Source organism: Ranitomeya variabilis, chromosome 5 (assembly GCF_051348905.1).
Source record: "Ranitomeya variabilis isolate aRanVar5 chromosome 5, aRanVar5.hap1, whole genome shotgun sequence".
NCBI lineage: Eukaryota > Metazoa > Chordata > Amphibia > Anura > Dendrobatidae > Ranitomeya > Ranitomeya variabilis.
In genome coordinates this window covers 498,152,331-498,168,827 of record NC_135236.1, presented here as the reverse complement: position 1 = coordinate 498,168,827, position 16,497 = coordinate 498,152,331, and the positions used below count along the sequence as shown (strand labels likewise).

The 16,497-nt window shown below is 42.1% G+C and overlaps 1 protein-coding gene across 2 annotated transcripts in view; it reads left to right on the top strand.

The window, feature by feature from the left end:
* Positions 1-16,497, top strand: part of SLC41A2 (solute carrier family 41 member 2) — a 133,057-nt gene that overhangs the window by 96,838 nt on the left and 19,722 nt on the right. For both annotated transcript variants that reach the window (XM_077265668.1, XM_077265667.1), the window contains exons 9-10: positions 6,486-6,617; positions 7,417-7,565. In XM_077265668.1, coding sequence (XP_077121783.1) covers positions 6,486-6,617; positions 7,417-7,565 — 281 coding nt within the window. The remainder of the gene's footprint in view (positions 1-6,485; positions 6,618-7,416; positions 7,566-16,497) is intronic.

Here is a 16,497-nt window from a genome sequence, read left to right as displayed (position 1 = left end):
CACACTCCACAAGGAGGGTAAGCCACAAAAAGTGATTGCTAAAAAAGCTAGCTGTTCACAGAGTGCTGTATCCAAGCATATTAATGGAAAGTTGAGTGGAAGGAAAGCGTGTGATAGAAAAAGGTGCACAAGCATCCAGGATAACTGCAGCGTTGAAGGATTAAGAAAAGGCCATTCAAAAATTTGGGGAAGATTCACAAGTTTTGGACTGCTGCTGGAGGCATTGCTTCAAGAGCTGCCACACACAGATGTATCCAGGACAAGGGCTACCCGTGTCGCATTTCTTGTGTTAAGCCATTCATGACCAATAGACAACGCCAGAAGCATCTTACCTGGGCCAAGCAGAAAAAGAACTGGACTGTTGCTCAGTGGTCCAAGGTATTGTTTTCATTTGAAAGTAAATTTTGCATTTCATTTGGAAATCAAGATCCCAGAGTCTGGAGGAAGAGTGGAGAGGCACACAATCCAAGCTGCTTGAGATCTAATGTGAAGTTTCCACAATCAGTAATGGTTTGGGGAGCCATGTCATCTACTGGTGTAGGTCCACTGTGTTTTATCAAGACCAAAGTCAGCGCAGCCATCTACCAGGAAATTTTACAGCACTTCATGCTTCCCTCTGCCGACAAGCTTTTTGGAGATGGAAATTTCATTCTACAGCAGGACTTGGCATCTGTCCACACTGCCAAAACTACAAATACCTGGTTTCAAAACAACAGTATCACTGTGCTTCATTGGCCAGAAAACTTGCCTGACCTTAACCCCATAGAGAATCTATGAGGTATTGTCAAGAGGAAGATGAGAGATCCCAGACCCAACAATGCAGACGAGCTGAAGGCTGCTATCAAAGCAACCTGGGCTTCCATAACACCTCAGCAGTGCCACAGACTGTTCGCCTCCACATCAAGTTGCATTGATGCAGCAATTGATGTCAAAGGAGCCCTGACCAAGTATTGAGTGCATTTACTGAATATACATTTCAGTATGCCAACATTTCGGATTTTAAAATCATATTTCAAGCTGGTGTTATAAAGTATTCTAATATACTGAGATAATGACGTTTGGGTTTTCATTGGCTGTAAGCCATAATCAGAAACATTAACAGAAATAAACATTTGAAATACAGGTTTATCTCTCACACAATTAGAATATCATCAAAAAGTTAATTTATTTCAGTTCTTAAATACAAAAAGTGAAACTCCTATATTATATAAAGTTATTAAAAACAGTGATGTATTTCAAGTGTCTATTTCTGTTAATGTTGAGGATTATATGATGCTTACAGCCAATGAAAACTCAAACGTCATTATCTCAGTAAATTAGAATACTTTATAACACCAGCTTGAAAAAATTATTTTAAAATCCGAAATGTTGACCTACTGAAATGTATATTCAGTAAATGCACTCAATACTTGGTCAGGGCTCCTTTGATATCAATTGCTGCATCAATTATTATTATTTTTATTATTATTATACATTTTTATAGCGCCATTTATTCCATGGCGCTTTACATGTGAAAGTGGCAGATATAGACAAGCACAATAAGCATGAGCAAAACAAGGCACACACAAGTACAGAAGGAGAGCGGTCACTGCCTGCGAGGGCTCACAGTCTACAGGGGATGGGTGAGGATACACTAGGAGAGGGTAAAGCTGGTTGTGCGGCGGTTCAGCAGACTAAGGATCACTGCAGGTTGTAGGCTTGTCGGAAGAGGTGGGTCTTCAGGTTCTCTTTGAAGGTTTCCGTGGTAGGCGAGAGTCGTCACGGTCATGAATGCATGGATCTGGGAAATATTTTTGAGTTTGAGTTGGCAGGAGGAGGCAAGGGCTTGGATATGAGGCTTGAAATAGATGGCAGAGTCGAGGATCACCCTGAGGCACCGAGCATGCGGGACTGGGGAAAGTGAGCAGCCATTGACATTGATGGATAGGTCTCGTGGAGGGGCAGAGTGAGATGGGGAAAGATGATGAATTCTGTTTTGTCCATGTTCAGTTTTAGAAAGCGAGCAGAAAAGAAAGCTGAAATAGCAGACAGTCATTGTGGGATTTTGGTGAAGTATCCACAACCAATGATGGTTTCGGGAGCCATGTCAACTGCTGGTGTAGGTCCACTGTGTTTTATGAAGACCAAAGTCAGCACAGCCATCTACAAGGAAATTTTAGAGCACTTCATGCTTTCCTCTGCCGACAAGCTTATTGGAGATGGAAATTTCATTCTCCAGCAGGACTTGGCATCTGTCCACACTGCCAAAAGTACCAATTCCTGGTTTAAAAACAACAGTATCACTGTGCTTGACTGGCCAGCAAACTCATCTGACCTTAACCCCATAGAGATTTTGTGAGGTATTGTCAAGAAGATGAGACCCCAGACCCAACAATGCAGACGAGCTGAAGGCTGCTATCAAAGCAATCTGGGCTTTCATAACACCTCAGCAGTGCCACAGGCTGATCGCCTCCATGCCACGCTGCATTGATGCAGTAATTGATGCCAAAGGAGCCCCAACCAATTATTTAGTGCATCTACTGAACATACATTTCCGTAGGCCAACATTTTGGATTTTAACCCCTTTACCCCCAAGGGTGGTTTGCACGTTAATGACCGGGCCACTTTTTACAATTCTGACCACTGTCCCTTTATGTGGTTATAACTCTGGAACGCTTCAACGGATCCCGGTGATTCTGACATTGTTTTCTCGTGACATATTATACTTCATGATAGTGGTAACATTTCTTTGATATTACCTGTGTTTATTTGTGAAAAAAACGGAAATTTGGCGAAAATTTTTAAAATTTCGCAATTTTCCAACTTTGAATTTTTATACAATTAAATCACAGAGACATGTCACACAAAATACTTAATAAGTAACATTTCCCACATGTCTACTTTACATCAGCACAATTTTGGAACCAACTTTTTTTTTTGTTAGGGAGTTATAAGGGTTAAAAGTTGACCAGCAATTTCTCATTTTTACAACACCATTTTTTTTTAGGGACCACATCTCATTTGAAGTCATTTTGAGGGGTCTATATGATGGAAAATACCCAAGTGTGACACCATTCTAAAAACTGCACCCCTCAAGGTGCTCAAAACCACATTCAAGAAGTTTATTAACCCTTCAGGTGTTTCACAGGAATTTTTGGAATGTTTAAATAAAAATGAACATTTAACTTTTATACACAAAAAATTTACTTCAGCTCCAATTTGTTTTATTTTACCAAGGGTAACAGGAGAAAATGGACCCCAAAAGTTGTTGTACAATTTGTCCTGAGTACGCTGATACCCCATATTTGGGGGTAAACCACTGTTTGGGCGCATGGCAGAGCTCGGAAGCGAAGGAGCGCCATTTGACTTTTCAATGCAAAATTGACTGGAATTCAGATGGGACGCCATGTTGCGTTTGGAGAGCCCCTGATGTGCCTAAACATTGAAACCCCCCACAAGTGACACCATTTTGGAAAGTAGACCCCCTAAGGAACTTATCTAGATGTGTGGTGAGCACTTTGACCTATTATATTTATAATGCTGAGCCGTAAAAATAAAAAATCATATTTTTTCACAAAAATGATCTTTTCGCCACCAATTTTTTATTTTCCCAAGGGTAAGAGAAGAAATTGATATCCAAAAGTTGTTGTCCAATTTGTCCTGAATACGCTGATACCCCATATGTTGGGGTAAACCCCTGTTTGTGCGCACGGGAGAGCTCGGAAGGGAAGGAGCACTGTTTTACTTTTTCAACGCAGAATTGGCTGGAATTGAGATCGGACGCAATGACGCATTTGGAGAGCCCCTGATGTGCCTAAACAGTGGAAACCCCCCAATTATAACTGAAACCCTAATCCAAACACACCCCTACCCCTAATCTCAACTGTAACCCTAACCACACCCCTAACCCTGACACACCCCTAACCCTAATCCCAACCCTATTCCCAACCGTAAATGTAATCCTAACCCTAACTTTAGCCCCAACCCTAACCCTAACTGTAGCCCTAACCCTAGCCCTAACCCTAATGGGAAAATGGAAATAAATACATTTTTTTTTATTTTTCGTAACTAAGGGGGTGATGAAGGGGGGTTTGATTTACTATTTATAGCGTGTTTTCTAGCGGATTTTTGATTGCCAGCCGTCACACACTAAAAGACGCTTTTTATTTCAAAAAATGTTTTTTGCGTTACCACATTTTGAGTGCTATAATTTTTCCATATTTTGGTCCACAGAGTCATGTGAGGTCTTGTTTTTTGCGGGACGAGTTGACGCTTTTATTGTTAACATTTTCGGGCACGTGACATTTTTGATCGCTTTTTATTCCGATTTTTATGAGGCAGAATGACCAAAAACCAGCTATTCATGAATTTCTTTTGGGGGTGGGGGCATTTATACCGTTCCGCATTTGGTAAAATGGATAAAACAGTTTTATTCTTCGGGTCAGTACGATTACAGCGATACCTCATTTATATCATTTTTTATGCTTTGGCGCTATACGATAAAAACTATTTTATAGAAAAAATAATTATTTTGCATCGCTTTATTCTGAGGACTATAACTTTTTTATTTTTTTGCTGATGATGCTGTATGGCGGCTCGTTTTTTGCGGGACAAGATGACGTTTTCAGCGGTACCATGGTTATTTATTTCCATCTGTTTGATCGCGTGTTATTCCACTTTTTGTTCGGCGGTATAATAATAAAGCGTTGTTTTTGGTCTCTTTTTTTTTTTTTTACGGTGTTCACTGAAGGGGTTAACTAGTGGGACAGTTTTATAGGTCGGGTCGTTATAGACGCGGCGATACTCAATATGTGTACTTTTATTGTTTTGTTTTTTTTATTTATCTAAAGGAAAATATTTATTGGAACAATATATATATTTTTTTATTATTATTTATTTAGGATTTTTTTTATTTTTTTTTTTTACTTTGCCCCGGGGGGGGGGCATCACAGTAAAGTGACAGATCGCCGATCTGACACTTTGCTGTGCACTGTGTCAGATCGGCGATCTGACGTGCACAGAAGGGAGGCTTCCCGGCACCTGCTCTGAGCAGGCGCAGTGAAGCCACCTCCCTGCAGGACCCGGATGCATCCCTGCGGCCATTTTGGATCCGGGGCTTGCAGGGAGGAGACGCTCGGTACAAGGTGAGCACATCGCCTTGTACCGATCGTCTCAGGGAAGCATGCAGGGAGCCCCCTCCCTGCGCGATGCTTCCCTGTACCGCCTGAATACTGCGATCATGTTTGATCGCAGTGTGCCGGGGGTTAATGTGCCGGGGGCGGTTCGTGACCGCTCCTGGCACATAGTGCCGGATGTCAGCTGCAATAGCTGACACCCAGCCGCGATCGGCCGTGCTCCCCCCATGAGCGCGGCCGATCGCACTGGACGTACTATTCCATCCTTGGGAAGTAGGGCACACCCCACATGGACGGAATAGTACGTCCAATGACAGAAAGGGGTTAAAATCATTTTTTCAAGCTGTTGTTATAAAGTATTCTAATTTACTGGGATAATGACTTTTGCGTTTGTATTGTCTGCAAGCCATGATCATCAACATTAACAGAAATAATCACTTGGAATATATCACTTTGTAATGATTCTATATGATATATGAGTTTCACTTTTTGTATTGAAGAACTGAAACAAATTAACTTTTTGATGATATTCTAATTTTGTGAGATGCACATGTAGATCACTACATGAGAGGCACAAGTGATATAGGTGCTCAGGATGTTTTGTTTGCTTAATGCTTTCTTTATATCTTGTCCTGGATTCACCCTAAAAATAATTTCTCAGAAGTTGAAACTCACTGAGACTCATCCGCTTAAAGGGAATCTGTCATCAGGTTTTTGCTACCTGAGAGTAGCGTAATGTAGGCAAAGAGACCCTGAATTCAACAATGTATCACATAGATTACTGGGTGCAGCAGTTGTGACACAATCAGAGCTTTTAGATTAAGCTTGAAGCAGAGCTGAGAAAGCTAGCACCACCCACATCACAGCTTTCTGTGTCCATTGTCTATTGACAGTGAGCTGCTTATCACAGGAGGGGCATGGTCAGACTACTTGGCACGAGAACTAGTCTGGGCAGGGATGATCTCCTGGTGATAAAACATTAATATTATGGAAACATCACACAGCTTGATAAGTCACACATACCTGAATTCAGATTACACAGCAAAGACCTGCTGATTCCCTTTAACCCAGGTACTTGTCAACGACTCAGCCCCCCTCAGCGCTATGTTCCGTATATTCAACACTTAGGTGGGGTATTGATCCTGTCACTTGGACTTTTTGATTAATTTTGTGAAACGTTCACCTTTTGCCTAAGAGCCTGTACACACTTTTTCTTGCAAAAATCTTATAGTAATATAATTGTACAGTAGTGATCATGCACTATTGTTATAGTTTAGCATCAGTTTTTTTTAAATATCAATCTTTAGAAAATGTGATTAGTACTTTAATTCTGTTCAGTATGATGATATTTTCTTTCTTTAATCCATGTAGGTATTGGAGGAAATTTGGTAGCCATACAGGCCAGCAGAATTTCCACTTATTTGCATTTACACAACATTCCTGGAGAGCTACCGGATGAGGCCACGGGCTGTTTCCACCCCTGCCGGACGTTCTGTGGTACAGGTAAACTGACAATATGTCTTCTAGACCAGACAACTGCTTGCAAGTTTGACAATTTGGAATCAATCAAGTGGCCCATTAGTGATCTCTTTTTTTGAGATCTGTTTTAAAGCGTACCTATCGCCAAGTCAAAAGGGGACAATTTTTGCTCTTATTTTATTCCTGCTGCTTCCTCGAGTATTCATTTTTTTTGTTTAATCCACCACATGGTTTCGGAGATGTGATCCATTTCTGTTTAGTTCAAATTTTTATGACTTTTACCAAGGGGCGAAGCTCACCGGATTCTCAGGGTCATGTCTTTAGGCTGCTCTGCATTATTATCTTGTGAGCAGCACCCAATTGAAAAAGACAATAAATATTGCACTAAATGAAAAGGCCCTTATCTCTGTTACTGTATGGCAGATTTAAAAAAGGACAACAAATGGAGTATTTCGATGGAGCAGCATGAATAAGCAAAGATGAAAAACTGGCCCCACTTGGTCCTCTGTAAATTGGAGATTGGTTATGTATTTGTGTACATCTCCTCACCTGTTCTACAATTCTCTCGTCCAAGACAATCAGATGACACTAGGCTGACCCTCGGATCAAATGGGGTAAAGTACCTGTAAGGAATAGAGTAGTGCCATGAGTGATGGATTACCAGAGGTTGGCAATTACTGACATTAGACACTCCAAAATGCTGTTTTATCAGGCATAATGATTGATGACGTGAATGCTAACAATAAATTATTGAACAGGATTTCATTACGCTAATGACTTCATGACCCCCAGATCCATAAATGCACTTTGTTTTCTTCTACAGGGGTGAATAAGAAATCGGCTCAAGTTCTTCTTTCCCTTGTTATCCCCGGACACTTAATTTTTTTATACACCATCTATTTAATGAAAAGCGGCCACACGTCTCTGACGCCTATCTTTATAATGGTTTATTTGTTGGCAGCCCTTCTACAGGTAGGAAATGTGACATTGTAGTGATTTGACAGTAAGTGTCTAAAATCTTCTGTTTGCTTCATTCCTGCACAAATCATATATGCGTCTGTGATTACCACCTTAGCACTATATCACAAAGCCTTCATTTCATTCATTGAAGGTTTTACCAAGTGACCCCATAAGTTGCTATAACAGATACAGGTGGTCTAAGTGAAACTGTGAGGACATTAATTGTAACTAAACTGAATACATTGCTGTATATGTCATGGCAATAAAAGTTCATGAACAGCAGAATGACCCCAAACCAACATGGCAGTGCCAAGAAAACCCGGTTAGAAAGTTTATGCATATGAGCCTGGATGTTTATTGGGGGCTGCCTGCCGCACTACCTGTTCTATTCTGCCGCACTGCCTGTCCTATTCTGCCGCACTGCCTGTCCTATTCTGCCGCACTGCCTGTCCTGTTCTGCCGCACTGCCTGTCCTGTTCTGCCGCACTGCCTGTCCTATTCTGCCGCACTGCCTGTCCTGTTCTGCCGCACTGCCTGTCCTGTTCTGCCGCACTGCCTGTCCTGTTCTGCCGCACTGCCTGTCCTATTCTGCCTGTCCCATTCTGCCGCACTGCCTGTCCCATTCTGCCGCACTGCCTGTCCTTTTCTGCCGCACTGCCTGTCCTATTCTGTCGCACTGTCTGTCCTATTCTGCCTCACTGCCTGTCCTATTCTGCCGCACTGCCTGTCCTATTCTGTCGCACTGCTGTCCTATGCTGTCTCACTGCCTCTCCTATTCTGCCCCACTGCCTGTCCTATTCTGTCGCACTGCTGTCCTATGCTGTCTCACTGCCTCTCCTATTCTGCCCCACTGCCTGTCCTATTCTGCCCCACTGCCTGTCCTATTCTGCCCCACTGCCTGTCCTATTCTGCCCCACTGCCTGTCCTATTCTGCCCCACTGCCTGTCCTATTCTGCCCCACTGCCTGTCCTATTCTGCCCCACTGCCTGTCCTATTCTGCCCCACTGCCTGTCCTATTCTGCCGCTCTACCTGTCCTATTCTGCCGCACTACCTGTACTGTTCTGTGCTTCAAAGCTTGTTCACATAAATTTCATACTTGGGTCTTCTTTGCATTGACAAATTCCCTTTAAACAGTATCTATCCACTATGTGCCTTGTTTACCACATTGTTCCCCAGTTTTCCATCTCCAAGCTCTGTCTAGTTTGCAGTTGATTCTGAGCTATTTGATGGAGACTAGCTGCTGTTACAGTCATGGCCGAAAGTGTTGGCATCCTTTGAATTGTTCCAGAAAATTATTTCTCCCAGAAAATTATTGCTTTTATGCATATTTTGTTATACACGTGTTTATATCCTTTGTGTGTTTTGAAACAACACAAAAAACTGAGAAAAAAAGAAAAATTGGACATCATTTCACACAACCCCAAAAATGAGCCAGACAAAATTGTTGGCACCTTTCCAAAATTGTAGGTAAACAACTTTTTTTCTAGCTTGTGATGCTCGTTCAAGCTCACCTGTGGCAAGGTTTGGGCAATATTAAAATCACACCTGAAACCAGATAAAAAGGGGAGACGTTTGCTCAATCTTTGCATTGTGTGTCTGTGTGTGCCACACTGAGCATGGAGAACAGAAAGAGGAGAAGAGAACTGTCTGAGGAATTGAGAACCAGCATTGTTCAAAAAGATCAACAATCTCAAAGTTACAAGTCCATTTCCAGAGCTCTTGATGTTCCTTTGTCCACGGTGTACAACACAATCAAGAAGTTTACAACCCATCGCACTGTAGCTAATCTCTCTGGACATGAACAGCAGAGAGAAATTGATGAAAGGTAGCAGCACAGGATAGTCCAGATAGTGGATAAGCAGCCCCAATCAGGTTCCAAAGAAAGTCAAGCTGTCCTGCAGGCTCAGAGTGCATCAGTGTCAGCGCAAACTATCCATCGATATCTGAATGAAATGAAACGCTATGGCAGGAGACTGAGGAGGACCCCACTGCTGTTACAGAGATATAATAAAGCTACACTGCAGTCTGCCAAAATGTACGGTAGTAAGCCAAAATCCTTCTAGGACAGCGTCTTGTGGACAGATGAGACCAAGATAGATGTTTTTGGTAAAGTACATAATTCTACTGTTTACTGAAAATGTAATGAGGCTGAAAAGAACACAGTACCTACAGTTAAATATGGTGGAGGTTCAAAGATGTTTTGGGGTTGTTTGGCTGCCTCTGGTACTGGGTGTCTTGACTGTGTGCAAGCATCATGAAATCTGAAGATTACCAAAGGATTTTGGGTCGCAATGTAACGCCCAGTGTCAAGAAGCTGGGTTTGTGTCCTAGATCATGGGTCTTCAAGCAGGACAATGACTCCAGACACCCTACAAGAAGCACCCAAAGATAGATGAAAACAAAACACTAGAGGTTCTGAAGTGGCCAGCAATGAGTCCTGATCTAAATCCCATTGAACACCTGTGGAGAGATCTTAAAGTTGCTGTTGGGAGAAGGCACCCCTCAAATATGAGAGACCTAGAGCAGTTTGCAAAAGAAGAGTGGTCCAAAATTCCAGTTAAGAGGTGTAAGAAGCTTGTTGATGGTTATAGAAAGCGTTTGACTGCAGTTATCTATTCCAAAGGGTGTGCAACCATATATTAAGTTGAGGTAGCCAACAATTTTGTACAGCCCATTTTGGGGGATTTACAGTATGTGAAATTATTTCCAATTTGCCTTTTTTCTTTTTATGTTGTTTTAATACACGCAAAGGAAATAAAAGGGGAAAACAAAACGTGTAATTGGAATAATTGTCTGGGAGAAATGCTTAATTTTCTGGAACAATTTCAAGGGTGTCAAAACTTTCGGGCATGACTGTATGTCTAGTATATACTGTAGTATAAAAGCTGTGGGTGAACAAAAAGCTACATAGTTACATAGTAAGGCCGAAAAAAGACATTTGTCCATCCAGTTCAGCCTATATTCCATCATAATAAATCCCCAGATCTACATCCTTCTACAGAACCTAATAATTGTATGATACAATATTGTTCTGCTCCAGGAAGACATCCAGGCCTCTCTTGAACCCCTCGACTGAGTTCGCCATCACCACCTCCTCAGGCAAGCAATTCCAGCTTCTCACTGCCCTAACAGTAAAGAATCCTCTTCTATTTTGGTGGAAAAACCTTCTCTCCTCCAGACGCAAAGAATGCCCCCTTGTGCCCGTCACCTTCCTTGGTATAAATAGATCCTCAGCGAGATATTTGTATTGTCCCCTTATATACTTATACATGGTTATTAGATCGCCCCTCAGTCGTCTTTTTTCTAGACTAAATAATCCTAATTTCGCTAATCTATCTGGGTATTGTAGTTCTCCCATCCCCTTTATTAATTTTGTTGCCCTCCTTTGTACTCTCTCTAGTTCCATTATATCCTTCTTGAGCACCGGTGCCCAAAACTGGACACAGTACTCCATGTGCGGTCTAACTAGGGATTTGTACAGAGGCAGTATAATGCTCTCATCATGTGTATCCAGACCTCTTTTAATGCACCCCATGATCCTGTTTGCCTTGGCAGCTGCTGCCTGGCACTGGCTGCTCCAGGTAAGTTTATCATTAACTAGGATCCCCAAGTCCTTCTCCATGTCAGATTTACCCAGTGGTTTCCCATTCAGTGTGTAATGGTGACATTGATTCCTTCTTCCCATGTGTATAACCTTACATTTATCATTGTTAAACCTCATCTGCCACCTTTCAGCCCAAGTTTCCAACTTATCCAGATCCATCTGTAGCAGAATACTATCTTCTCTTGTATTAACTGCTTTACGTAGTTTTGTATCATCTGCAAATATCAATATTTTACTGTGTAAACCTTCTACCAGATCATTAATGAATATGTTGAAGAGAACAGGTCCCAATACCGACCCCTGCGGTACCCCACTGGTCACATCGACCCAGTTAGAGACTATACCATTTATAACCACCCTCTGCTTTCTATCACTAAGCCAGTTACTAACCCATTTACACACATTTTCCCCCAGACCAAGCATTCTCATTTTGTGTACCAACCTCTTGTGTGGCACGGTATCAAATGCTTTGGAAAAATCGAGATATACCACGTCCAATGACTCACCGTGGTCTAGCCTATAGCTTACCTCTTCATAAAAACAGATTAGATTGGTTTGACAGGAGCGATTTCTCATAAACCCATGCTGATATGGAGTTAAACAGTTATTCTCATTGAGATAATCCAGAATAACATCCTTCAGAAACCCTTCAAATATTTTACCAACAGTAGAGGTTAGACTTACTGGCCTATAATTTCCAGGTTCACTTTTAGAGCCCGTTTTGAATATTGGCACCACATTTGCTATGCGCCAGTCCTGCGGAACAGACCCCGTCGCTATAGAGTCCCTAAAAATAAGAAATAATGGTTTATCTATTACATTACTTAGTTCTCTTAGTACTCGTGGGTGTATGCCATCCGGACCCGGAGATTTATCTATTTTAATCTTATTTAGCCGGTTTCGCACCTCTTCTTGGGTTAGATTGGTGACCCTTAATATAGGGTTTTCATTGTTTCTTGGGATTTCACCTAGCATTTCATTTTCCACCGTGAATACCGTGGAGAAGAAGGTGTTTGATATGTTAGCTTTTTCCTCGTCATCTACAACCATTCTTTCCTCACTATTTTTTAAGGGGCCTACATTTTCAGTTTTTATTCTTTTACTATTGATATAGTTGAAGAACAGTTTGGGATTAGTTTTACTCTCCTTAGCAATGTGCTTCTCTGTTTCCTTTTTGGCAGCTTTAGTTAGTTTTTTAGATAAAGTATTTTTCTCCCTATAGTTTTTTAGAGCTTCAATGGTGCCATCCTGCTTTAGTAGTGCAAATGCTTTCTTTTTACTGTTAATTGCCTGTCTTACTTCTTTGTTTAGCCACATTGGGTTTTTCCTATTTCTTGTCCTTTTATTCCCACAAGGTATAAACCGCTTACAGTGCCTATTTAGGATGTTCTTAAACATTTTCCATTTATTATCTGTATTCTTATTTCTGAGGATATTGTCCCAGTCTACCAGATTAAGGGCATCTCTAAGCTGGTCAAACTTTGCCTTCCTAAAGTTCAGTGTTTTTGTGACTCCCTGACAAGTCCCCCTAGTGAAAGACAGGTGAAACTGTACAATATTGTGGTCGCTATTTCCTAGATGCCCGACCACCTGCAGATTTGTTATTCTGTCAGGTCTATTAGATAGTATTAGGTCTAAAAGTGCTGCTCCTCTGGTTGGATTCTGCACCAATTGTGAAAGGTAATTTTTCTTGGTTATTAGCAGAAACCTGCTGCCTTTATGGGTTTCACAGGTTTCTGTTTCCCAGTTAATATCCGGGTAGTTAAAGTCCCCCATAACCAGGACCTCATTATGGGTTGCAGCTTCATCTATCTGCTTTAGAAGTAGACTTTCCATGATTTCTGTTATATTTGGGGGTTTGTAACAGACCCCAATGAGAATTTTGTTACCATTTTTCCCTCCATGAATTTCGACCCATATGGACTCGACATCCTCATTCCCTTCGCGCATAAGACCATCAGGTGATACCCTTTTAGCTACAAAGGAAAGTAAAAAGAAGGTTCTGCTGCTGTAATAAAAATCCTTGGGATCAAGATGAGTTAAACGGTTTTTATTTCCACAACGCATTTCAATGCTGGACTAGCGTCTATTTCAAGGGAAAGAATTGGTTTTCAATATCGTGTTATCGTCAAAACTGGTCTACTATATACTGTTCACAAACAGAAAGAGGAATTCCTGTTCTTATTTCTCAATAGCAGTAGACAGAAGGAGCAAAAGCATAGATTATATTATATAGCACTGAGCAGTGTAGCTGTTAATCCAGCATAAGCTAACATACTTGGTAGATAGCTGCAGCATGATGTGTTTCTGTGCTGCGTCATGACACCTCACTTTGCTGGTAATCTGTCTTGCCTTAACCAAAAAGGTTTTAAGTGAATGATAAGTTCAGGAAACAGAGTGGAGGGCAAGAAATGGCTCATAAGTGGATAATGAAGCATGTTTCTCTAATAATATATATTAAAGTTTCTTAGATTCACCTATACTATTAGTACAGTGTCAGTTTGATAAAAGCACAACTGGTAATCTTGCTTCTGGAGTAGATTTTGCAGATTTCTTTGCATTTCCCTCTGTAAGGCTGCTTTCACACATCAGTTTTTGGCCATCAGTCACAATCTTTTTTGAAAAAAAACGGATCCGTCGCAGATTGTGAAAAACTAATGCGATGGATTTGTTTTTTCGCCGGATCCGACTAGCTGATCCAGCTATTTGGATCCTAAAAAAATCAAAGCATGCTCAGTTAAAAAAAAAACGGATTCCGTCGCCGGATTCTGACATTTGATATTTGCATGGTGATTACTAGTAATATTAATGACATCCATGACAGGAGATGCAGAGATTACTGCCCACTTACCCAGCTGTCATCGGGTAATGCATCTACAGAATAGCGCTGAATTTAATTGCAGAGACAGCTACTAGATCTGAATATACACATGTAGCCATTCTTTAACAAACTAGAAAGATATCACTGCAGACACAGCTAAGCCATTGATTTTGTATTGTTAAAGGGGTTGTCTGGTCTAAAACGACAAGTCTGTAGTCGCTCTATGTGACTGCAGACGTGTGAATCCTTGCGCATGCTGTGAGAACTCTCTGGTGTCAGTGCAGGGCATTGCAGCAGCTTGGGTATCCATGATTACTACCGCTAACTAACTGGCATTGCAGCAGCTTGGGTATCCATGATTACTACCGCTAACTAACTGGCATTGCAGCAGCTTAGGTATCCATGATTACTACCGCTAACTAACTGGCATTGCAGCAGCTTGGGTATCCATGATTACTACCCCTAACTAACTGGCATTGCAGCAGCTTAGGTATCCATGATTACTACCGCTAACTAACTGGCATTGCAGCAGCTTAGGTATCCATGATTACTACCCCTAACTAACTGTCACTATAGTCATGTAAAGTGACGCGGGACTGTAGCCGTGGGCTAGGTACTCCTCTCCTTTGCGTCGGCACATTACATGAAAGTGGGGGTCCTGGCTGGGTGTGTCGACTTGTCGTAGGTGCAGTACGCCCATGCAGGCCCTATGTAACCAATGACACAGGATTGCAGGACCAGATGTTAACCAGTTCATGAAAAGTGACCACCATTTAAATTTAAACTTCTTTTTAATGAAGAATAACCTGATATGAACTACATACAGTAGATTGTAGGCATTTATCTTCAAGGATGTGTCTTTAACCACAAGTGGCATGAACACACATCTCCTTCTTCTCTGAAAACATTCTGTCTTCTCTGTTTACTTCCTCTACTCTTTGCGCAGCCCAGCACACTATATTGGGAGCTTCCGTTTTCCTCTGTGGGAACCGCATGGGCCAAGGTGTAACGCTGCGGACCCCTTTCCTCTGTGGAGACTGCACAGGTGGAGGTGTTGCGCTATGGCCCCGCACAGTCATAGACTCCATCCTGTAGCAACGCGTCCTATGATTTCTCCATAGGAGAGGATGTGTCTTGATATGGTGACACACGACTGTAGTCTTTACTGTAGACGCTTAGTAGCTACAATTATATACCGTATATACTCAAGTATAAGCCGACCCGAGTATAAGCCGAGACCCCTAATTTTGCCACAAAAAAATGGAAAAACTTATTGACTCGAGTATAAGCCTAGGGTAGGAAATGCAGCAGCTACTGGTAAATTTCAAAAATAAAAATAGATACCAATAAAAGTAAAATTAATTGAGACATCAGTAGGTTAAATGTTTTTGAATATCAATATTGAATCAGGAGCCCCATATAATGCTCCATACAGTTTATGATGGGTCCCATAGGATGCTCCATACAAAATACGCCCCATATAATGCTCCATAAAGTTTGATGGGCTCCATAAGATTCTCCATACAAAAATATATGCCCCATATAATGCTGCATAAAGGTTAATAACGACCCTATAAAATGCTCCATATTAAAATATGCCCCATATAATGCTGCATAAAAGGTTAATGATGGCCCCATAAGATGCTCCATAGAAAAATATTCCCCATATAATGCTGCACAAAGGTAGATGGCCCCATAAGATGCTCCATAGAATATAATGCTCCATTTAATGCTCCATAAAGGTTGATGGTCCCATAATATGCTCCATAGAATAATATGCCCCATATAATGCTGCATAAAAGGTTAATGATGGCCCCATAAGATTCTCCATAGAATAATATGCTGCTGCGATTAAAAAATAAAAATAAAAAAAGACATACTCACCTCTCGTCGCTGAGGGAGAGGTGCCGGTGTCGTGAGCAGGCGGGGACACCAGCGCACTATGGGGGCCAGGTCCCGGAGACGCCACTGTCTCAGGCCCCCGGCACTTGCGATATTCACCTGTCCCCGTTCCCCCGCCGCGCACCGCTGTGTCTTCTGGGTCTCTGCAGTGACTGTTCAAGCAGAGGGCGCACACTAAACAGGTCATCACGCCCTCTGACCTGAGCGTCACAGCCATAGGATGCGGAAGACACAGCCCGGCGGTGGAATGGGGACAGGTGAATATCGCATGGCTCACCCTCCCCCGTCATTCTCACCCCATCCTGGTGCGGTCTCTGGTTTTCAGATGGTCTCTGGCGCATGCATCTCCTCCTGTGTTCAGCGGTCACGTGGTATCGCTCATTAAAGTAATGAATATGTGCTCCACGCCTATGGGAATGGACTCGCGTACATATTCATTACTTTAATGAGCAGTACCACGTGACCGCTGAACACAGGAAGAGCTGCTGGTGCCGGACACCATCGGAGAAGCAGGGAAGTGCAGAGACCACGTCAGGAGAGGGTGAGTATGATGTGACAGCTGCCACTTCTGCCGCTTCCCCTTCCCTGCCGACCCCCTGGGACAATGACTCGAGTA